Raw genomic sequence first — 25596 nt, 5'->3', positions numbered from 1 at the left:
CAAAATGATAAATTATTTTATGAAACATATTAGAAAAATGTTTTAAACTGGGAAGCCAAGAAGGGCCGTGCTTTTAATTATTCTCTAATGCCGTATGAATGGTATGAGATCGGAGCAATGATGGGCTGGTAAACTCCAGTAAAGTCGGTGCCAGGATGTTTCACTAGACTGCAAAACACTCACATCGTAGCAGCGTCACCCGTTATCACTTGCTTTGGGATGTAATTCTGCAGTAAATAAGCAACCACGTTTGTCTGACTGTGGATGGTCAAGCTGTTGAATGGATTTGTGGAGTGTTTCTGTTACAGCAGTGGCAGTTAGCAGCTAGCTCCACCTATTAGCTGGAGCCTATGGAGGACAAAAATGAATAAAAGACTCAAACTAAATCTAAAATAGCTGCCAAAAGAACACTGCCACACTATACCAAATCTTTTATGTATTGTGTGTGTATGTATTAACCCATCAACCTGCCTGGGTGTTTCTTCTGTTCTTTTTCTCCCCTCTCTTGCTGAGAGTCTCTATAATGTCAAAGACAGCCAGGCTGAATGTGAACATCCACTTAGATCCCAGCAGAAAGATGACCTACTGAGACCAGAAGGCCAACTCTTACTGGGGCCATTAATCTTTAACGATACCCACACATGTACACATATACACACACAGAAACTGAGAGAAAGCGATGACTACCCGCAGGTTAATGAATTCCTGGTTTGACAGCTTCTAACACAGGCTGTGAACACGTGACCAAACATTAATTTCAGCTTTATATCCATGATTTAGGAATATGAGTCCATTTAAGAAAACCTGATTTATGACCCATATGTGTTTGTACACCTGAGTCTGTCTGGGTGACTGGTCGTTGCTGGAGTGCATCAGTCAGCCCTCTCAACTCATAATGGCCTCGTCTCATTTTCCGGTCTCCCCCTCTCCTCCCCTCTCTTCCGCTCGACTACCCTGAATGCTTAATCGTGGCCTCTGCCTTCCGGGAGCACGTAAACACGCCAGCCACACCATTGGCCGGGAACGGTGGTGTTACTCTGTGCGGATTGGCTGAGGCGAAGGGGGCACGGGTGGCAGAAGAAGAAGGGGTTGGTGGTTACCATAGCCCTACAGGATGATTGCTGTCCATAGTAACATACCACATACACACACACAGCTCCAGCCCCTCAGGACATGGTAAAGGTCCCCACAGATTCACAGAACACAAACACACTCAGACACATGACACACCCTCTAACATCAAGCACAACAAAGGATTTTCAGAGCTTCACCCACGCTAAGATGGCATCGAAAGCACAATCTAGCTAATGCTGCTATTTGATGTGTTCTAGCTACATTACAGTTTAAGCTCATTGCAATTGGATAATTTTCACTTAGCTATCAGCGAGCTGGGTTGTTTTTCTTCAGAAATATAAGAAGAATATTAACGCTGAGTGCAGTTTTTGTGAGCATTAACTCACCCAGATTGTCTCTTATCAAATTATTATGGAAAGACACTGTGATTTATAACATAGGCTCTGATTTTAAAGTGGAAACAGACAACTTTTAACGAGCAGCGGTAGCTACCGGGGAGAACAAAAGCACTATCCTCTTCCTGTTTTGGTTTCGCAATGTAGTGTAGGGCTGCAAAATATATCTTTTTTGTCGTCAGCGATAAAATTGGAACCTTTTGTGTTCAGTTTAATGTTCAATTGGTTCAATAAATGAATGTTGGAAATATTTTCTCTTCATTTTTTTAAACTCAACAAGCAATTTGCTATATTTTAGCAGTATACTGAATGGGGCTGCCCCTTTGAAAATTGGAGTTTCTAATCATCAGAGAGTCAGTCACCTGAGATTGCTTCAAGAAGAGTAGTTTTTTCTTTCTGCTAGTCAGTGTGCTGTGCAGTGTACTTCTGGATGGTGTGAGCACTCTTGACTTTCACACTGGTACTCTAGTACAGTCGCCTGCAGACAGGATGCAGCAGCACAAAGGAGGAGAAACTTTGTGCTGTAAGGCTCTGAGATAACTTTATCCTCTCTATTCTGCTTGGAAGAGGTGAATTTACAGCTCATAGCAACTTAAAACGACACAGTCTCTGTCTTTGTTTGATATGAAAATGTTGCACATTTCGGATCCCTAATTACCAACGTTATCTTGTTTACGAGCTAACATGAATGGTTCCACATTTCCACTTGGAGGTCGACCAATATTAGATTTTTAAAGGCCAATATAATGATAATAATTTGGCAGACAGAACTACATAGTGGAAGCGACACTTCAAGGTAACCAATCTAATGGTGATGGTGTTATTATTTTATAGCAATTACATTGTGCTGTCAATATTTTCTTCATCATGACGAGGCAAAAAATTCCTTTAAGCGAGAGTTAGAGGCTAACATTAGCCCGAGAAGCTTAAGTACAAAACTGTCAGTGTTATCATTTACAGACTGTCAGTAACACAGACATCAGTCAGGTAGCCTGGAATATGCTTCATAGAAAATTGCTTCCTTTCAGATCAAAACAGAAGAGTAATACTGGTCCGGTATCATTTGGATATTCTCCCCTAATCCTTCAGCCCCCGTGATACATGATGAGGTCTTTGCTCTAACTTCTCTGCGGTGTGTGAAAGAGCCACAACAACATACTCAACTGAGCCAAAAGCTTCATCTATTATTCACAAGGTTGTCATTGAATGAACCCAGGCAGCCGTGGCGCAGAGAAGCACAAGCCCAGCAGGGGTGTGGGCGAGGAAGCTAAGCTGATGTTATTACTTGGTGCCAAATCTCGCCTTCACTTCTCTCTGCTGGAATCACTCACTTGGAATGATGAGAAGTTAACCATATCCACGATTAAATACAACTGCACAGGTACTATAATTGTGTATATGTTTACACCTGGTATTGACATGCGTCTCGGATGATCCAAGCACAAACAGACAGCTAAGTACAGGTGAGTGCACCCAATGCTTCCTAGATGTGTCTTGGGATCTGATCACTCAGATCACATTCAGTGGTGGTCTGGACCACATATGGCCACATTCTTTCAGCAGTGTGTATGCTAATGTGTACTGGGCCACATTGAAGGACCACCTACTTAACTGACCTCTTCTGTGCAGGCCATACTCATATGTGCACCAACAGTGAAAAGCCCATAGAGATGTATTACAAGTGTGTCAAACATCTTGGGTGGTTGGGTGTACCTGGAACACACCAAGCCTGCCATCGTCTTTCGAAACTCCTATTTCTTTTCACAGGAAGTTTACCTCCTCTTCTTCTTCTCCTTCTTCGCTAGTATTTGGTCTTTGCAAACAGAAATAATGTTTAAAGTTTTTATATGCGTACAGAGCTGTGAAGTGAGATCTGGTCATAGGAGGTCACCAGAGACGCATGTGGAGACACATTTTAATACCAGGTGTGAACAGACAGACTTAGAGCTGTCCATCTGTGTTTGGATGACCTAAGACGCATGGTAATACCAGGAGGAAACAGGGTCTTTGTTTTCAGACCTGTAGACCAATCATATATTGGAAGAATTTAAATATTTCATTTCAGGCAGAAGCCATCTGTAGTTATGTATGCATGGTCAAGAAATTATGTATGACTGCCGTATGGTAAATGGAAAGCTCCATATACTGCACTATTGGCTGCACTACACAATATACAGACTTCTCTTCTGTCAAATGATTTGAGTAGTGTATACAGTATTAGCTTACTTGGCACTTTTTGGCGGTTCATCACTTCCTTTTGGACCATACACCAGAATTTTACCCAGGCAAATAATGTGCAACAGCTGCAATATTGCAACCATACTGCTGGGCTGGCAATTGGTGCTTTCACACAATATTTATAGAATGAGATTTTTAGAACTAATCATCAAATCATAAAAACGTATAACACTTTACTGTAATGCAGCCTTTAAAGCCAGAAGAAGACAACACTGACAGTATTGCAATACCCAAAATCTAAGACGATCTGGTCTCAAATCACGTGTCGATATATTGTCGATATAATGCCCAGCCCTAGTGATAATGGGATGCTCTGCTCTGTTGGAGCCACAATATGTAACAGGTGTGTTTTTCATTAAGTGTACTATCCGCTGAATCCTGACATGCTCCTTAATACGCCACAGCAGTAAATATTGTCTTTAATACAGCAGTATCTGTTTTATTGCTGGATAGGAGTAACAGTTGACTTGTTTACTTTGCCATCAGTACCTCCACTCTCTGTTTCTCTCTCACTGTGTGTTAGAAGCTCAAAGCACTGAGCATTTGGTTCTCCCTCAGCAGCATCACACAACTGTTTCCTGGCTGTTTTGGAGAAGTGAACATGAAGCCGATTACATAAGCACGAACCCCTTACCGGGCCCAATGGGAGAAAGATGCTTGAAAACAAAGCAGAGAAGCATGGCATGGAAGAGGCAGGAGAGATGACGGTATTGCATAACAAAACTGCTTTGGGCTGACTCAGATTCTTTCTCCCGCTCAGTGTGTATGTGTGTGTGAGAACAGATTTAAATGTCTGTTTCTATAGCTACAGTACAGAGAACGAAAGGAACAGCTTCATCTATTGATCAGCATAATGGAGGAGCTTTTACAGCGGGAAGACAATGATTCAAGAGCTACATAAGGTCAAGGTTTTTTCGGTTTGCATCCGCCCTGCCAATAGGTACGCCGAATTGACATAAGCCAGCTTTGAGGAATCAAAATCACACTGCATTTCCCCCAGCACATATATGCTCAATTAAGCCTGGGCTTTGCTGTTGCTCCATTTGCTGGAGACAGCAATTGACTGATTAATAATGCTGTGATGAAGCATTTACAATCTCCCAACTGAAGACAACCAGGGTCTGACTCCAGGTAACAGCTAGTTTTGTCACGTTTCCCATCAAACACAAAAAGGCAAGCAAGAGTTGCTGCACGATGACTCCCTCATCCTTATATTTCAGCTATTTTTCCTAATCTCCTTCAGTAAAATAAACTGACTAACATTCTAACCTGGTACCAACAATTAAAATATGGCATCTTCACAGTGAACCAGAGGTTCAGGTGGACCTTTTGGCCTGTGTTGTGTTCGTCTCTGTTGTTAAGCCACAAATGACATGTTTGGAAACACTTTTAGACCCCATTGATCTGGACTTGTTTCTGCTGGAGCTCAGGATGGAGCCACCGGCTGGTCAAACAGAGAGAGACTGGGAGAGAGAGAGGTAGGTGGTTTGGTCAAAACAGATTTTGTGGGGCGAGATAAATGAGACCCAGCCCTTGTTGTATTAAACTCCCCTACGCCAGTCTGCTGGGAGGCCATCCAGAATCACTCTGCTGTGCCCTTGTTTGCTGAAGCAGGCCATGTGACAGCCAAATAACTAACATTAAACACTTAAAGACAGAACTGGGACTGGACTGGATTCAGCTGAGAGCAGCCAGCCAGCAGTGAAGTTGGCTCCATCCATCACAGCTGCAGAGGGAAGCCAGAGCAGCTGACAGCCAGGGAAATCCACCACTGTGTGGTGAAATGTGGAGGCGTAACCCGGAAAAAACAGTTAGCATCTGGTTCATTTCCATTGATGCAATTTGCTCTGAATACAAGTGCCACGTAATCTTTTTATCAAGAGTCTAAGTCCTACCTGTCACATTAAAACAACTTCTAACATAGCAAAAACTCCTGTTACTCCTGTACTGTTTAAATTGCATGTTTCTGCAAACCATGGATACATTTGTAAGTTTCATTCATATTATATCAATATTTCTAAAGTGATGTAGTAGACGAAGGGGATAGTGGACGGCGGGACAACTGGGCGAGACAGCTGCCAAGTTGCAGACGACTGTATGAGACCAACGAACAACAGAACTGACAGCTGATTTTGGCAACCCTTTGCTTGCTGTGGTACCAAACCTGGGTGTTTTTTTTAATCAGTACACTGCAGCATTTCCCAGAAGCAATTAGGCCACCAAAACTGAATGTTTTTTCACCAACATATTGCAGCCTTTTCCAGCAGTGTTTGACACAGCACACCTGGCTGTTGTTCCCCGACACGTCATGTCTTTTACGCCACCAAACTTAGGTGTTTTTTAACAATACATGGTGGCATTTCCTAACAGCATTTGAGCCTCCGAACTTGGGTGTTTTTTTACCAATACATCACAGCATATCGCAGCAGAGTTTTGAGCAATCAAACTTGCACATTGCGCCGTTCCCAGCTGCCTTTGAGTCACTGAACCTAGGCATTTTTTTATAGACCCGTCCCGTGTTTTAAGCCATGATCTTTTCTTAACCATAACCAAGTGGTATTTTTTGTGCCTAAACCTGACCACGCCATCACCCATCATTGCTGAGGAACAAAGTTTCAACATATCTGCTTTAAAGTGATGTACAAATGTAACATATCCATAGTATGCCAAAACCCTCAGCCGCCAACATTTTTTTCTGGTGACTGGGTTGCTCATCACTAAGTGATCAAATTGACTCTAAAATTTTCTTCTGTATCTTGATGGTGATTTATTAAGAAGCACACTTGCCTTGAACTACCTTACACCTCAGCATTGAGTCTTGGTGGTTAGGGCTTGTTTGCCCCACAATATCTCCAAACAGGATCTAATCTGTTGCCCGAAATTTGGATTTACTGAGACCTATGAGTCACCACTACATCCATAATTCTCTACAGTTTATGATTAAAGCGTAGTTGTATGGCATCAGAACAGACAGCAGATTACTTCTCACCGGAAACATGTTATTCCATATTATTATCTGCAGTCCTGGCAGAAGCAAGAAGGGATTATTCAGCCTTTAACCCTTTACAAACTGGTAAAAGGCCCGCCCTGACTCACACAGTGGGATTTTAGCATGGCTTGCTGGGCTGAACTCCAATACAGCTCAACACACTGACAGGATGTACAGAAACCCTCCCTCAGAGCTGCACATATATTCAAGCCTGTCTCACTGTGACTCGGATTAGGGAAAATCGTTTTGACATACATGCATGCGTGTGTCTCTGCATGTGCGCGTGCCACCGCAGCTCTGCCATGCCAAAAATGCCCATATTCTGGCTCTTACATAATCTAGCTCTCCTTTGATGTTGCTTTAGCGTCACGTGGCACTGAAGCAAGCTGGAGAGGAGTCTGGCTAATTCTCTGAAGGTTATAGCGCAGACTGGCAGAGTCAGAAGTCAGAGTCAGTCTGCCATTCTGGTCGCGTGGAGATGGCAACACAGTGCAGTTTAGGCACAGAGAATATGGGCTTGGAGGCAAACATGCCCTTGGAAGTTCATGGATGGCATGAGTCATTGAAAATATGGGGAACTGAAAAGCTCCTGTGGGTGATTCAGTGATTTCTCTGAGTGCAGATAAGGGTAACATGTGCTAAATTCATGTGGTTTTAACAAGCAATACAGACACTTTTGTTTTCAACTGAAGCTGCCAATACGCTGCGCCCATATTCAACATCTTTAAATTTGAAAATTACTATATTATTCCTAAATAAATATATATTTAAATACATATATATTTTTTTAAAGAAGTACCAAAATAATTCACCATCCAATGTAATTGTCAGCATAAACAAAATGAGAAAAGAAAGTGTTGCCTTGCTTTACTGGAACAAATGTGTCACTAAAAAAGAGAGAGATACAATTAAAATTAATTAATCGAGTTTAATTTCAATTATGATTTTGGCTGCCAGCGATTATGAAAACAAGATAATGAAAATAAAACAATTATTGTGCCCTATTCCATTTTTCAATGATGCTTTCATTTTGTCTTGTGTCATAAATCCAGCGCAACCCCTTCCTTTACAGCAGTGCACTCAGTGTTTCCAACGTGGCAACTTTCTCGCTAGATTGAGCAACTTTTCAGACCCTCTCACTGACTTTATTTCTAAAAAAAAGTGACCAGTGACAAACTTTGCAACTTATTCAGATCTTCAGGGAAAAAGCGAGATATATTTATCTATTTTAGGTAAGTTAGCTGAATAAATCAGACTTAACTGCACTTCACAGAAACCTAACACAGTGGCATAGTAAACCCACCACCAACCAGTGTTCTGACCACCAGGTACTTAAAGATGTTAAAGTAATCTCTTTTGAGTCATTTAATTTAAGATAGGATGTTTGAAAGCATTTAAATTTGACACAGAGATTTCTATTTTTGCTGCAAATGTTTATCGGTTCCAAATATCAGTTATCAGTCTCCTTGATTACAAATAATTGGTATTGTAATCAGCCCTGACATAAACATACCGGTTGATCCCTAACTGTAATTCATTCCCACACATGCTACTCAGTTACTCAGCACTCATATTGACCAAAATAATCAGGATTACAATTTCTGCCGCAGTCAAGCAGCCCTAATTAAGGCTGCTTACACCTATGTTAGCATCAGCAACCCAAATACACTGTAATTTAGCCATCTGATGTAAATATTAGTAAATAATAACGCTTTGTGAAGTGATCTGGCCTAGCATTAGGTTCCTGCTTGTAGTTATATTTGAAACTCATGTTGAACACTGACCACTGTGCCATTTATTACTGCCTTCCTTCCTTCCTTCCTTCCTTCCTTCCTTCCTTCCTGCCACTGATGTGTTTTCCTCTTTTATCCACAACCATCAAGACAGCCCACTTCCCTGAAAAAGTTGTGTAACAAACTCAGGTCAGTTGTTACCAGAGTACAGCTTGACAAAACTGTGGGGCCATAAAACTAGCCAAATGCTAGTAAAATACACAAGTGGCTGGTAGATTTTCTCACCTAATCATACACTGGAGCTTGATAACAGTCTTTTTCATGATCTGATATTCCAAAATACTTGACCAGCGCATTATACACATTATATCAAGATTTGATGCGATAATGCAAGACAAATTAACAGTTTATCATCAGTGGAAGACACAAATGTACAAAGCAGCTGTTCGAGACAATATCCAGTGTACACGCAAACCAGTCAGCAACAAACAAAAAAAAATAAAAAATAGGGCCAACCAATGAACTGGTTAGAGACTGAAAGTGAGACAAAGGCACCATCAAAATGCTTCTAAAATCAGATCATGGGTAAAAAAAAAAAAGCTTTTAGCCTGCTGCAGAACATAATAAAGCTGATAAACCGTATTTGTATGTGTGAGAAACACGCAAAAAAACGATGAGATCAGGACAGGAAAAGACAAAAAAATGTGGAGAAGCAGAGGATGAGAGGGAAAACAAGAGGGTTTTGAAGAACTGACACACACACATAGACACACAAAAACACTAATAGCCGCCTGGGAGCCGACCACTTATGCTGCTGACTGGACAAATGGGGCAGAGGATGACTGATGAGAGGTCTGGGCCAGTGATTTTGGTTGGGAGTGTGTTTGTGTACTTACACTGATGTGAGTGCATGCAGCACTGCACCTTAACTTAAGCTTGTGCATCTTCCTCTTTTTTATTTCTGCACTCTGTATGCACCTACCTTCAAAACTAGCATCTGTGTAACAAACACAGAGGGAATGCAGTCCTGAACAGTAAAGATGAACAGAGAGACTTCAGTCTTGGGGGGGGAACAAGACAGCTGTGGCTTCGAGGGTCCACTCCCACTTTACTCAGCGAGTGGAGGATGTGTGGTCACCGCTTTAAAACTGAGCCATTAACACAGTTCCAGTGGCTGAAGAGAAAGGATGCAATTACAGCCTCATGTTTAGTAATCTACTACTCGACTACACTACGGGAGGGGTGGGACCGGCTCTGTTGTGTGCGGATGGGTTACAGCCTGTGATCTGGTGAATGGGCTGTTTCAGGGTCAGTGTAGTGGTACTGAGGGAGTGTGCTACCGTTAAAAGTAGTCCTCAAAAAAACGCATAAAAGTGGTGGTGTGTTTTTATTCCCAAGTGGAGCCAGCCCTTTACATACCGATTTACTTACCCAACACACACACAGTAAAGGATAGCGGATGGTGGGAAAGGGAAAGGATGATGAAATGACAGGTGCATGAAAGGACTGTGCCCCCTTCCCTCAGAAGAGCTCATATAAAGCCTGTTGTAATGTTAATAGTCTGTCTCCTATTGTACACATCCAGCCTCTCGCTGAATTTGAAATGTGTTGAAGCACATTAAGTGTTAAGTTGCGATGTGTTCTGTTTCTGGTCACAGCAATGCCGGGAACCAAAATAGCAATATTAAAATAGTACACAGGCTAAGTATACAGTCCCTGGTGATAGGAATTCATTACCATACAGTCACACTGACCTGATCCATTTCTGGAAAGTGGACTAGTGCATGCACTGAGAATTCAGCGCTGACATAATTCACTGCTATGATGCATTCACAGTTACTGGGAAATGATGGTCTTATTTTCTGTCTTACTGAATGTTTAGTCAATTAATCAATAAGCTGATCGACAAATGGTTGACTGGCAACTATTAACATACCTGAATAATCATTTTAAAGCAAAAGAGCCAAACGTTTGCTGGTTTCATGCTTCTTAAATGAGAGAATCTGACACTTTTCACCTTTAAGGCCCTTCATAAACACACCCCTTCCTACCTGTCTGAACTCCTTCATATCTACACTCCTTCACATACTCTTAGATCCTCTTCTGCAGTCCAACTAGAGCTTCTTAAGCCTTCAGCCGTTCTGCCCCCCACGTCTCGAACTCTCTCCCCCACGACATCTGCAATATTGACTCCCTTTGCACTTTCAAATCCCGTCTGAAAACACACCTGTTCATGCTGGCATACTTGTTCTGACTTAATGGTGACACACATATTGAGATTTGCACTGATGCTGATTTTATAATGATGTAATTATACCTAATACTTATAATTACGATTTTTTTTTGTCTGATCATTTTATTAGCTTTTATTGTATATTATGGAATTGTTTGATTTTATAATCTATGGATACTGCTTGTTTTTTTTTTTAAACTGTGTCTCGTAAGGTGTCCTTGAGAGCTTTGAAAGGCGGCTATAAATGTTATTATTTTCTTGACATGATAATAAACGAAGTATTTCTGGATTTTTGGACTGCTGGTCGGATAAAATCATTTGAAGACATCACCTTGGAATCTAAAATATTACACAGGTTATGTTTCACTGTTTTCTGACATTTTAATTGACAAAAACAAGACAACGATGTGGAGATGAGTTAGGAAGAAATCCACTCTGTGCTGCAGTTAAAAAGAGAAATATTGACTACTGGTTAAGGCTGATTGAAGGTAAAGAAACTCAGTGGAATAATATACAACTACTTGACATATACAACATCATGTGATATAAATGTCGAAATTAAACAAGAGCTTAAACTGGAGAAGAAAGGTTGGATGGAAACCAAAGGATCCGTAACCTCTATGATGATAATCGTGTGGGAGATCATAAGTACCATAATTTGTCTGAATGTCAGAATGTAAGCTTAATGACTTACAGAGAAAGGTATTTGCCAAAGTATTATTTAAATCGCCCATCTATACATTTAAATTAATTTTGCTATTACAATCAGATAAGCCAAAAGTTATCTGTAAACCATGTGCCTTTTTGAAGAATGTCCTCCCTTTGTTTAAGTAATGTTTGTTGTTCTGTAGCCACGCCGTGTGTCATTATTCTGTTATAACCGTAAGTAATGTTTATGCTTCATCTCATGCAATAAGGTTTTGAGTCAAATAAATGAAATGAAAATGAATCACTGATGAAAATAATCAGTTGTAGCCTTAGTCTTTGATGAAATACAGTATTAGAAAACATCACCACACCATCCAACAAAGAAAATGGACCTTGATACTTTAAAGGAATAGTTCAACATCTTCGGAAATTGTATGCTGATTCGCACGACCAATGACGGAAGTCGAGCCAGCAGCACAGTTTCATTTTCCACAGCTTTTTAGCCACCGTGACCTGTCACTGTGTTTCCAGCGTCTTTTTATCCACAAAACATGGGTGTTTCTTACTGAGTTTCCAGTGGGGATAGTGCCGCGAAAAGCAGTTGTTTTTTTTACCGAGACACCGCTTTTCTTGCAGCCAAGATCGTGCCCCAAAACACAGGTATTCAAGCCAAAACATGATCTTCTCCTCATGCACGCAATTAGTCGTCTAAATGATTAAATGTGCTCCCCTTTGCTAGTCAGCACCAGAAATATTAGTGGGTTAAACCAGTTAGTGTCCTGTACAAGGCTGCTTAACTGTCATGCAGTCACCTGCCACTAGTGGGGGCTACAGAGCCGTCAGACAGCACTCCCCCTCTCCGCAGAAATGCTTGAGTAAAATGGAGTTTTAAAACAGCACGGTGGGCAATTGGAGAGATGTCCTCTCACAAAACCAGCACGGTTTGGCAGTACTTTGTTCTAGAAAATGAAAACAAGCTAGCATGTAGGCTGTGTCAGAAAAAACTGGCGTATAATCATTTGACTGGAGCAATGCTCAACCACATTCAACTCAAGCATTTGAATGTTAACCTGAACGGAACCGCTAGCCACACTCAGACCAATGTGACATTGTTCATCCAGAGACGCTGTGATCCCTCCCGGTCTGAGAAGATAACGCAGCTCATCACGACAATGACCTCATAAGTTACTCTTCCACTTAACTTTGTTGAAGGTAAAGGCTTCAGGAAGTTAATGGAATACGTTGAGCCTGAATACACTGTGCCGGGACGCAAAATGATAACCTCCAAGCTGGAGCACATTCACCATAAAATGAGTGTTTTACTTTTTTAGACTAGTCGACTAGTCTTAATTAAAATTTTCGTTTAGTCGACAGGGATATAGTGCTGGTGGTAGGGGTATTCGTGACATAATAACATACAAATGTAACGTAACCCTGGTTTGCAGAAACATACCAACATTTATTTGGGCCACTGGGTTACCTACCTAAACTTTAAAAATGTGCTGGCAGGCAGATGACTTTTTTAACCTTAAAGATAAAGCCAGGCAAGCTGTTTTTTCTATTTTCCATCTTTATGCTAAGCTAAGGTGAGCTACGCATACTTGAGACAGACATGAGAGCGGTATCAATCTCCTCATCCAACTCTCAGCAAGAAAACAAATACACATTTCCCCAACTGATATTCTGTTTTTTACTCCGTCTAAAACTGAAACAGCTAATTGCAACTATACAATATATGTGTGGCTCAGTTATCACACTTCAATGACACAGATGTTTATCTTGCATTTATTCATTTTCACACCTCATTCAGGAAAAAGATGCAATGTTACAGATACAGTAATGTACAGAATCACACACTTTTGTTGTAAATTAACTGTACAGTGTGATAATAGCATTATCACTCCCGTGTAGCTGCTTCAGTGTATTTGTGACAGATTCTAGACCACTCTGAAGAACAAGAGTAGCAGCTGCCCACCACATACACTTCGGACAACACGCTTGTATTTTGGATTTCTTTCTTTCTGTTTCTGTATCACTTAAACCCCAAACACCACCACCACCACCACCACCACCACCACCACCCCGTCTCCCTCATCCTCTCCTATTCACTCCCTCTCTGCAGATTAAGGCATGGTAACAATGGTGACACAGCAGAGCAAATCCCAAAAGGCTGTGTCATGTGCCCAAAACTGCCAACACACACAAACAGTATCTCAACAGCACACACCAACAGGGAATCACAGCTGCGCCTGATGGGATGTGTGTAATCGCTGCAAAGGTGTACACTCACTACTCTGAATCGAAGCATGAATTATTGTTCATACCCTGGTCTAAACCACCCACATTAAAATATTCCTTCTGTAGAACAAAGTTGTATTTATACACAGTAAAAAAAATCTTGGAAAGCAGAGGGAATCGTTTTGTTGTGTCTCAGCCTCGATCCATAACCTGTAAGCGCCAACACCTGGTTTGAAAACAGCGACAAAGTGACCCAGCTGTAGACACAGTATGACATGTCAGACTGTGTCTACAGCACAGTATGAGGACCACAATAAAGAGGGGATTAAAAATTCAGCATCAGACAGCTCGCATCCTCAATAAGATGGAACATAAAGTTCTACCTCCGGGTTGTAAGCATGACTCACACTCTCCCACACTAGATTTCTTCAGGCTTTCCCCGGCTTCTAGTGCCAGCAAAGAGCCCCACAACAGCAGAGTTGTTACTACTGCGGGGCAACGGAGGCAAAAGAAGGAGCAGAGGGGGGAGATGACCGTGTTGTTATGGACAGCCACAGTGATGCACGCTAATTGGAAGTCCGGAGAAAATGCAAAGTGTTCTCTGTGTGCATGTAACACGAACAGGCAGCCCATGAGATGGAGAAGGAGGGGGAGCTGGGTAAAATGGCTAGAGGTAAAGACGAGCGCAAATGGGAAGCGATGTGTGGAAAGGAGTAAATAGATAGATGGAGGGATACATACTGCTGTAGAGGGTGTCGATCCAAGAGAGCCGGGGCAGGCCACGAGCACTGAGGGGCTCCATCCTGCTTTTCTCTCCCTGTCTCAGTCACTCTGCTGTCTTTCTTATTTCTTCCCGTCCGTTTTAACGTTGCTGCTTTTCGCGTTGCCTCTTTTCTTTCCCTTATCCTTGAGCCTTCATCTCGCAGGAGGAAGCAAAAAGAATCATTTGGAAAAAATGTCAAAAGACACCCCGGGGTCCAACAGGCAGACGAGCGAGAGAGCCGAAGAAGGAGTGTATGGATGAGTGGTGTGTGTGTGTGTGTGTGTGTGACAGAGAGAGGGAAAACAACAGGCTGGAGACGACCACCGCGGACCGTTGCTAGGGGAAGGGAGAAGCACTCCCTCTCCCTCTTTGGCTTGCTCGCTCACTCCCATCCACCCCTCCTCTCTCTCTCTTGATTCTGCGCGAATCGCTCATCAGTCTCTTTTTCTCTCTCTGTGTCTTGGAGCAGAGGCAGGAACTCAGGAGCGATGCATGATGACTGTATCAATGAGGCTTGTGTCAAAGGTGAAATAACCGTCTCTCTGCTCTTCTGTCTTTTAGGGTGTTTTCACATATAGTCCTTTTATTGTCAAACTATGTACATACACGCAAACTATGCGTATATGTGTAGTTGTGTATCCACCTTATTCCTAACCCCCATGATACCTTGCGTGACTCACAGGTGCAACTTCCGGCGTTGAACCGAAACCAGCAATTTCCAATGGTAACAGTTTGTTTATAGTACTCTGTTCTTCTTTACAAGAGCAATAGGGAAATAAAACCTGGAACACACCACCTGTTATAGCTCAAACAGGATTATGTGATCATACCTCTGCCATCTCTGACAGCCATCTCGACATATTTTTTTTATTTTTTTATTTTTTAACCGAGCACGCTAGCAATTAGCTTGCCTTTCTCCATTAAAATATTGTTAACATTATCATGGCCCGAGCTAGCTTAAGGTAAACATCTGGTCCTTCTAAAGATGGTTTATGATTTCTGATGACTCATTAAGAGATACTAACACATTCAGCAAACATTTAACATATTTCAGTATTAACTGTAGCTCCAATGTGATGTTTCCCAGCTAATCCTCCGCTCGTCTGCGTTAACGACACAGTTTACAAGTTTTTTTAGCTTCTGATCTATTAAAAACTATTCTGACTGAAACATGAAGCTGAATTTAGCAGCAGACTTCAGTAACACATTCTCAGCCCTAATGATTAAATACATATTTCAAGGTTTGTTGCTGAGTTTATTTTCTACTGTAGGTTGAGAATGAAGTCAGACAGGTAAAGACAGGGATAACATGTACTGACACTGAGTGACGGACCTGTCAGTCTATGTGTCATTCTCTTCTGCAGATTCTGATTTAATACTTTTTCGCTGTTTGGTGAAACTCTTGTGGCAAGTTACATAGGTTAGGTTTAGAAAAATATAGTTACATAGATTACATGTAGGTTTTGAAGACAAACACAGTTATGCGTCGTCATGTTATGTACTTAACCTTAACTTGCGTACTTAAGGTTAAGTTACATGCTTAAAGTAAAGTTATGTAGGTTAGGTTTAGGACAAGAAACATGCTAATAACGAACCCCAAAATAACTCAGAGTACACTTGGTTTCACATGGGACACGAACAACGGGGTAAAGTCCTGTGTCTGTTGGATCCGTCTACCACTCTAGCCTACCTCCTTAGGCATGCTTTCACTCTTTATATTGCTTCCTTCTTTACTGCTGTCAGCACATTGGTGACATGATCCCAGCCTTTCCCATTACTTGGGTTAAGTACAAATTACTGGCTCATAATTATAAACAGTACATGAGAACAGCTTGCACCTAAAGCACCATTTCGCTGATTCTTTCATTTCTAATCCTTTTGTGCACTAGTAGAAAAATAGGGAGTGCTGCACTGGGTCAAAAAACTAGGCGCTGGTGATATTAAAAAAAAAAATCAGGTGCACTTCAAGGAAAGGGCAAGTAGTCAAATAGAAAAACAGACTGTTCACCTTACTTAATGTAGACGTCCATGGTATAGGTTGGCAGTCTGAAAAGCATCTGAGGCACTCTGACTGTAAATAAAAATCCTTTATTAATCCATGCATCAATAAAATATTTTTATTTACAATGAGAGTGCCTTGGATGCTTTTCAGACTGCCAACCTATACCATGGATATTAAGTAAAGACAGTGATTGTTTTATATTCTAATCCTTTTGTGCATTGTTCCAGGTGGACAGGGCAGCATACTTTTTTGGTCTAGTTCTGTCCTAACACAGAAACTCAACATCTGTAAAGCATCATGAAAGGGAAACTGCAGGCCATATTTAATAAGATTTCTGTAACATTTTCTATATGTACACAGGTAAGGAGTAACTAGTCCACAGTGAGATGTGATTACGTTCTCCTGAGGATGGTTTTATGTGTTTGCGTGCTTTTTTTGAGGGCTTCTGATGCATGACGGAGGGTAACACACAACATCTTCACTGAGCTGGATTACCACACACAACAATGAGCTGCCGTGTGTGAAAGTCAGTCAGTTACAAAGTGACTGGTTCAGATGTCGTGTTTTAAGATACTCCTGTCTTCCTCTGTTCCTGTGGCCACTTGTGTAGCCCCCCCTCATTTACACACATGTTGGAAGAACATGAAAGAGATGCACAAACATGAGCTTGTGTGTGTAGCACCTGTGGAAAGGTGGTTGGACAGAGATGAATACTGATGTTTCAGCTGGCACAGTAACAAATGTACAGGTAAAATGGGAAAGACAATGGCGACCCGTTTACACTTTGTTTTAAAGTGCATTTCGGTGATCCGAACACAAGTGTAGAGCCAAGACACATGGCTGTGTCTATCATGCTACTCTAGCTGACCACTTGTACAGGTTTGGTAAAACACAAGTGGTAGAAAGTCAAAGGGCTCCACCTACAGTCATTACGTCCACACTCTTGTCTGTCATGTTAAAGGTACTAGGTCTGTCACGATACTAGAAATATAGTAGTCGATACCAATAATGGAGTAAAATGAACAAAATTCTCCACCGTTGCTGTTCAGACAGTTGGTCTTTGTGGTAGGCTATTTGTCTCGCCCCTCCTCCACTGTGATTGGACAGCTGGGTGACAGTGACGGCTGCCACATCAGATCTGGAAGAACTGCATCCCCAGTAACTATGGTACTGGAGAAAGGTCATGGTTTCAGAATTTTGGCACCGACTTGGTGCTGAAGAATTGGTTCTTGTGACATCCCTGGTGGTCACAAATGATGATATAGATAGAATCCAGCATGTCTCCTTCCATAGGGTAAAACGATGAATGGTCACACAACACTCTATGGAGAACTGGCCCACTGTCACCAAAACGACCACCACGTCCTCCACAAATGACGTATTCTCCTGTTCCATTCTTGTCAGGAATGCTTGAGGACACATTAGCATTTACACTAGAACAAACGTGTGGTCAAACGTGCCACAGACCACCTCAGCAAGTGGTTTCAATGATTGGTTCAGGATACCTTTTGGAGGTCATTTATACTTGTAATAGTGCTGTCCACTTGTGATCCAGTCACCCAAGACCCATTTTAAAACCAAGTGTAATCAGTACCGCTTGGTACAAACGACGACATGAGCATACAAAGAATTAAGGTTACAGTACAACCTCCAACAAACTAGGAAAGCAAACATATCATTTTGTCATTACACAATTAAGAATTTTATAGTCTTCTTTATTGATTTTTAAATGATCTTTCTGTCAGGTTTTAATGGGCACATTAGCACTCCTGTTGCGTTCTGTTCCCACAGACAGAGCTGACAGCACCACCACACAGCACCCTTCCTTTTCAACCCAGCTAACTCTACGTTTATGAACGCATGTGCTACAGAAAGAAATTAGAGACAAGCACCATCGTGCCAGCGGCAACAAAGCCTGATATGAAACCCTCCCCTCAAAACCCTGTCAGGTCCACTCCTCCCCCCCTTCATCCTCCTCTAAGCAGCATGGGGGAGGAAAGACGAGGAGGGTTGAGAGGCAGAAAAACTTCAATTAGGACACAAAGGCTGACAGGAGGTACCCCCCCTCCCCATCCATCCTCAGCAGGCAGAGCACCGGGCCCCGAGCACCGCTCTTTGTCTGGCTCCACAGCTCTCATGTGCCAGCTGGAGAAAACACGCACACATACATTCAACGACAGGGTACCCCCAGAGCTCGTCTAGCCAGAGGTCATATATGTGTTTGTGTGTCAAGGCATTTAGTGTAAGCCTGCATGTGTCAGGGTTATTAATGAATATAAATGTGGCATTATGAAGGAGGAAAATCACACTGGTGTTACAAAAGCATGCACAAACTCATAGTTTGAGTCTGTGCGCGCACACGTAGTAGTTCATTCAAAGAGAAAGCCACGCAGTGCGGAGAAGAACACATGGTCTGTGAGTGGCACATCATCAAAAATAGATTCATCTACTGTACAGCCTTACACATCCTTTGTCTTAAATCTGGGACAATAGGGCCTCTCAATCTCCCACACAAACACACACACAGCTAGTGCTCTACTAATGTGTGCATGTACCTGTCTTCAAGGGTTTTGGGCTGCCCCCCCCCCTCCAAAATGTCTCATCATTCAAGGGGGCAGAGCCAAACAAAGAAAACACACACACACACACGTGCCATGCCGAAACACGCACACACACACCATATATGCAAACACACCACGCTGCATGTTAGTTTTCCTGGAGCGTCACGAACGTACATTTATCAAATATTAATAGGCAGTCAAGCTGTGTAGTAAAAAGGGCCATTACTTACTGTCTCTACATCCCATTGACACACAGAGGAAAACAACATGCACAGCCAACCAGCTTGCACAGTTGGTTCAGGTGAGAGCAGCTGAAGTATCTGTCGAGTTGCAGATGTTAGGGGGCGGGGGAGAGGCACGGTCTGGCTCTTTGTAGCACAACAACAAAGCTTAACACATCAGCAATGGTTCATTCTCCATAAAGGTCAACATTCAGCAACAGTCCCCCACTCCGTGTGTGTGTGTGTGTGTGTTGGCAGAAAGGCCGAGCAGGTGGATTGAATGGGCGGATAAGATCGAGACTTCAGGCTATCATAATTGTAAATGTCTCCATTTCGAAATTGGTTTTTCCCCAGGAAAGGGGGTGCTTTGTGTCGGATCACACCAGGTCAGGTGGAGTCTAAAATCAGTTCGCACAATCTCCGTTTGTGGACGTTTGCAAAGAATCGCGCAGGTGTGTTTAACTACTGAGGGTGTAACGCAAACAGAAATCCAAAAGACAATACATCATGTCACAAACATAGAGTACAACACACACACAAAACACTAAAATCCATACTTCCCTTTGATCATGCGTGTAATCCCACTGTGAGCAACTGTACTGCATGATGCTCAAAGGCATATTTAGGCTTACCAAAGTCAAATGTGAGTTAGAGGTCTTCTGTAGAAACTACTCCCGCAGGAAATCTGAATATTAACACCAATGTTTCTGCTGAAAAACTGTTTAATGAGCCACCTTAATCAGCCTTACTCCATGCATTTAAAGAAGAGCTTCTACTTGAGGAAGTGAAACTAATGCAGGACTGCATCTTCATAACCAGACAAAAGGAAGTGAGTTCATGGTTGGACAAATATAAAGAAAAGTTGTGGTGACTGAGGAAAAAAACAGCAAGGTCGCACAGAATTCACAGGGGATAGTTGGATTTGCATTAGTAGTTGGGATCCCAACACTGCAACATCATGGAGGGGCTGAATAAGCAACAGAATATTAATCAGATATGGATGAAATGGTTAAAATAAACACAATTATATTCATAATGAAGCCCAATCTGATTTTTTTATCTGTGTTTTTCATCATCTGACACCCACACTGATTTCACATTGCTAATAAAACAAAGCCTGATTTGGGGAATTACAGCTCTTGGTTAATCCTAACAGACCACCAACAGCACCATTATAACCATAATGGCTATCACTTATCACTTATGTTGTTTCAATATGCTGAACAGACTGTAGGCTGATCCAAATACTGTGTTATATCAATCAATAAGAGACAAAAATAGACTGTTATTTAAAGCTGGGGTAGGCAGTTTTATTTTGGCATCTCTGGGAAACAATCCTATAATAAACTTCGAGCATATTGTATGGACTGAGAGAAAACTAGACACTGCAACTCCTCTCAGCTCTGTTTTTAAGCTTTGGAAAATCTAGCTCATGACGTGAGACTTAAGCCAATCACACTGTCCTTCAGATGGCAGAAAATCCTGCAGAGAAAGTTGCTATTCCAGCATTGGCAACAACTGCCTACACTGCAGAGCATCCCAAAAAAGGAAGACAGACTAATCAAAAAGACAGTGTGTAAGAGAGTCTAAATGAGAGTCTGACATATATACAAACACATATATACATCATATATACAAATAAAAAATTTTAAAAAGTCAGTACTGGCGACTTTCTGGAGAGAAAATGTTGCTTGTTTATGTAGCTAACATTAGCTAGAGCCTTGAATCACAGTGTGTCGTCCACCGAACTCTTTGCTAGGGATGTGCACTATTAGTCGTCTAAACGATTAAACACCCACCCCCTCGCTAGTTGGCACTAGAAATATTAATCGGTTACACCAATTAGTGTTTTATTCATGTACAAGGCCTCTTAACTGTCATGCAGCCGCCCACCACTAGTGGGGGCTACAGAGCCGTCAGACAGCAGTCCCACTCCCAGCTGTAATGCTCAAATAAAATGGAGTGAAGCATTTGGATGTTAACCTGCGAGGAACAACGGCTGCTGCTGCTAGCAGTGCTAGCCACACTCGGACCAATTTGGCATCGTTCACATGGAGACGCTGTGATCCCGCCTGCTCTGAGAAGATAACGCAGCTCATCACGACAATGACCTTGCAAGATATGCTTCCACTTCACTTCTTTGAAGGTAAAGGCTTCAGGAAGTTAAAGGAATATGTTGACCCTGAATACACTGTGCCAGGACGCAAAATGATGACCTCCAAGCTGGAGCATATTCACCATAAAATGCATGTTTTCCTTTTTTTTTTTTGGACTGGTCTTAATTAAAATTTTCATTTAGTCGACAGGGAAATTTGTCACCAGGAACATCCCTACTCCCCGCCGCCACAGACCACCTCGCCACGAGGAGAGCGGGCAGCAGCTCTGGAGATGGACCCCGAGTAAGCGTCTGCATCAACCCCAAATCAGCAAGCGCAACCTCCAGCTTTGTGGGACCGGACAACCTCAGCACCCCACCGGATTGGCAAACTTTCTGTTGCTGCCGTTACACAGGTTAAACCAGGGGCTGCTGCTAGCCACCAGCCCGCTGTGACACCTGGTGCACAGGGGGTTTGCACTGCCCAAATTTGAGCCCAAACTGCTGCCCACTCTCTTCCCACGCAAACAGTCCACAGCGGTAGGAGCAAGGCGAAGAGGTAGGTGGGTGGCTGGCATTGTCTCATTTGTGGTTGATAAACAGAGAAAGAGCGGGGCAAGAAGGGGCTGAGTTAATGTGCTATATGCAACTCTACAATGAAATACAATTAAATAAATCAGTGTATGAGAAACACAAGGTTCCTGAAAGAAGCACATGCATGTGCCCATGGTCGTCTGGTGGGAGAGCTACAGGAGGAGGGTGTATTTTTCATATTTCTGCCTACCCCAGCTTTAAGCAAAATTGTTGCAGGCTCTTAATTTGAAATTTCAATAGGTAAAGATTTCCTGTCATATAGTCTGGGGGGAAATGGTGGTCATTGCCAGACCAGTGTGTGTATGGGTCTGTGTATAATTAGGCGGCACAGAGGCCCACCAGCCAATGAAACTGTCACCCACCACTCTCCCACCCCTCCATCCTCTCTGTTCTACCCAGATACACCTGACCCACCCCACTTCACCAACCCAACCCACATCTAACCCTTACTCTTCCCCAACATTTCGACCCTAACAAGCCTGGGGGTTGATTTGGCCTGATCTACCCACACACTTCAAAATGTTTTCCAGTGCTACTGGTTTGTGAGTGTATGTATGTGAGAGTGACAGAGAGTGTGGCTGCGGCACATACAGGAAGTGTTTCCACATGAGTGGTTCCAGAAAAGCCTAATGAAGCGCTGGAGCGAAACAGAATTTACAGATATACAAATAATTTAGGCTAAATGAAATTGGTCTTGGCAAATAGAGAGGGTGAAAGTAAGTCAGCAGCACTAGACAGTCAATATTCTAAATGGAGATATATATGTATATTAAATTAACTACATTCACGTCAGTGGTTCTATGAGGGTGTATTTAGACAATGGATAAATAAGGAAAACTGGATACAGCGTTGAAGCCAGGGCCCAGTTCATTCCTATGAAAGTTGCGAAGTGGTGTATGCCAAAAAAGTTAGATTTCTCAGGTATAAAATTACCCGGATCTTACGCATCATGGGGCCTATAGAGCAAGCAAACTACAGACTTATGCTGGCCGAGCAGTTAACTTCTGGTTCAGCCCTCTGCTAACTCAAATGGGTATATATCAATTTAATCCTGCAGCCCTTCTAGACTTTAAAAATGTTATCAGACCAGTTGGATCAAATCCTGATGGTGTAACGAGTTATTTTGCGAGGCTGTAACTTTAAACAAAGGTATCCACTGATTTACAGATGTCTCTTTCACTTTGTAAGTCAATGGGAAAAAGTCTTTCTGGGCCCCATGGCCATCAACACAGAGATTTTTTATTTTAACGATGTAGTATCTGTATGGTCACCTGCACTCAGCCCCGTGTCCCTGAAGTGTGGAAACTCTCCTTGGAGATGGATGACGATATTCTCCAGCTATACGTTTTTCAGACACATCCCTTTGTTTTGGGGGTTGGGGGAGACGGCAGCAGAGACGAGCAATGACTATGCATTATTAAAAAGCCCGGAGTGCACTAGTGATGAACGTCTGCTTGTTAAATGGGAATGCCTGAAATCATCTGGGGTGCTTTTTTTGTTTCATTTTTTTCATTGTTCGTTATTCTCTGCTGGTTTCTTCTTAAGTTAAATGGTGTGATAAGCCCCATGGGTTTCGTTTTCATCTCAACTGCACAAATAAGTTTTGTCTGGCCTCTGCGTTTGTCATAGTCACTATATTTTTCCTCCATCAAGCCTATTACAATGTCCTTTGAGCCTAAAGTGGCATCATTAAATGTCTTATTTTGCCCAAACAAGATTTCAAAACCCAAAAATATCATATTCACTATTGAAACAGTCGATGTCTAGTCATAGTTATGGAACCTGGTCAGCGAGGCAGAAAACAGTCCTTTCCCCCATGCCTGGAAATGCTGGGAAAGCACAGTTTTTACACTCATATAAGGAACACTGACTTAAGATATTATTAAGTAAACTTAACATATAATATCAGAACCCTACAGCCATTAATGCTATGATGTAATAGACTAGCATGTTTCAGTGAATTCCATGCACTAATGAGACAGTATAGCAGCGCTAATGTTGCTCAAAGCCATTAGCCTGTCTTTTGACAATGTGCTATAACGTTATCACACAGAGATTTGCCACCTCAAGAACTACAGGTCCTTGGAGGCTCAAAATGTTTTTACCAGCGGCTAAACAATCAATAGATAAAGCATTTGATCCTTTTGTTTAAAAAGAAACAGCCATGACATTACCATCACCATATCCACCAGACTCCATTTAAATAAAGAGTAATTTTAGCGTGTATAGAGGCAGCATATTTTCACATCTAGCTGGGAGAATTAAGGGGTTTTCTATCAACTAAACCAGAGTTGTTGATTGTTAAAACAGTGGAAAGGCAAACCAAGATGGTGTCTGTGAGTTTTATTTTGTTTCTGTCAACTCGGAATGAAGTCTGTTTTATAATGATAAAATTAGCATTTATTTAAATGGAGTCTGGTGAGTCTGATGAAGGCAATTCTGGGGCTGTTTCTGGTTTTAAAAAAACATCTTACTCTTAAATATAAAAGCATATCTCTGTAAGGATCATTTGAATCTCGTCATGCAAACAGAAGAACAATCTGAGCCTGTCAGTGGCAAAAACAAGCAGTTTTAGTGGTCGTACATTGATGGTTCACACGTGCCCTGTATGGTTACATTGCAGCACGTCATTTCCAAACACAAAAACATAGAAAAATCGGGCCCTTGTTTTTAAAAAATGTCCCTTTACTCTGGATTTCTAGGTTTATTTGACGTGCAGAAAGCCACACAGCAGTGAATGCTTTGGTTTCCCCCTCGACGTGAAAGGATGTGACATATTGTGGGCGTTCCCACAAATACGACTGTATCTATAATGTAAGATCAACGAAAGCAGCGAATCCTCATATTTGAGAACCTGGAAATATCAAAGTTTTGCTTGAAAAATGACTTATGATTATCAAAACAGTTGTCAAATAATTTTATGCCGATAGAATGGGTGATTAATTGATTAATGGTTGCAGCTCTACTGTAAACACAACTGACAACTGACCTCTCACCGTAAAGCTATTCTATCTAGACCTCATGTATGTGTGTGCATGTGTGTCTGTATGTGCACGCACAGGCATCACAGTGTGAGCTCTGGCAGGCGAGATCCCCTCTCACCTCATTTGCCCTGTAAACCCCTCCCGAACTCCTTCGCCATCCAATTATGTGGAACGGACCTGTCTGGCCGACCACTGTGACACGTCTGTGAGTGTCTGCTCTATATTAAACCAACCTCTGATTTATGATAAAGTAGAGCTTCCTTAAATACAATCCCGTGCCTGTTCATGTCAAGGAAAGAGACGTGAGAAGGGACAAAGAGATGGAGTATGGTGCGTATGAATGAGAGAGGGAGAGTATTCATCTGATGCCAGCTGAATTCACTTTGATCTATTGAGGTCAATGTGGAAATCATCTGAATCATGCTGCGATTGGACAGACACCAGATAAGGAGAACTGCCCCTCCACACACACATTGACTCAAATGTGCACACACACTGTAAAACATCTCATGTGTTATTTATGCTGTTTGCTCATAATCAGTGTTTGTTTGCTGCACAGACGAGCTTCGTTTTCACAGACACACTTGCACAGTTGGAGAGCTTGTCTGGCATTTTAAACACCAGCCCAGAGAGGAGATGAGAACACTGAGAAAACAGTCTGTCTGTCTTTGCACAGTTGCATGTGCACAAAGGCACACATCCACTCAAAAAATTGATTTCAGATCTGACGGATCAAACACACAAACACACACCATTAATAAGGGGGACAGCAAGGACGTCTGAATAAAGAACTACTGCTCTCTAGTGTTTCGTTTCTGTCAACACAAG

At 42.1% G+C, this 25596-nt stretch overlaps 1 protein-coding gene across 2 annotated transcripts in view; it reads right to left on the bottom strand.

Moving 5' to 3' along the window:
- The window catches only part of abr (ABR activator of RhoGEF and GTPase), a 211318-nt gene that overhangs the window by 164538 nt on the left and 21184 nt on the right, over positions 1-25596 (bottom strand). Inside the window, exon 1 of one of the 2 annotated variants that reach the window (XM_049592031.1) lies at positions 14290-14678. The exons of the other annotated variant lie outside the window; for it this stretch is intronic. Coding sequence (XP_049447988.1) covers positions 14290-14350 — 61 coding nt within the window. The 5' untranslated portion in view covers positions 14351-14678. Of the gene's footprint in view, positions 1-14289; positions 14679-25596 lie in introns of those variants that run through there. 2 annotated transcript variants of the gene reach the window in all.

This window comes from Epinephelus fuscoguttatus, linkage group LG12 (genome assembly GCF_011397635.1).
Source record: "Epinephelus fuscoguttatus linkage group LG12, E.fuscoguttatus.final_Chr_v1".
NCBI classification, from domain to species: Eukaryota; Metazoa; Chordata; class Actinopteri; order Perciformes; family Serranidae; genus Epinephelus; species Epinephelus fuscoguttatus.
The sequence above is the reverse complement of the archived record's forward strand: the minus strand, read 5'-3'. Positions and strand labels throughout refer to the sequence as shown.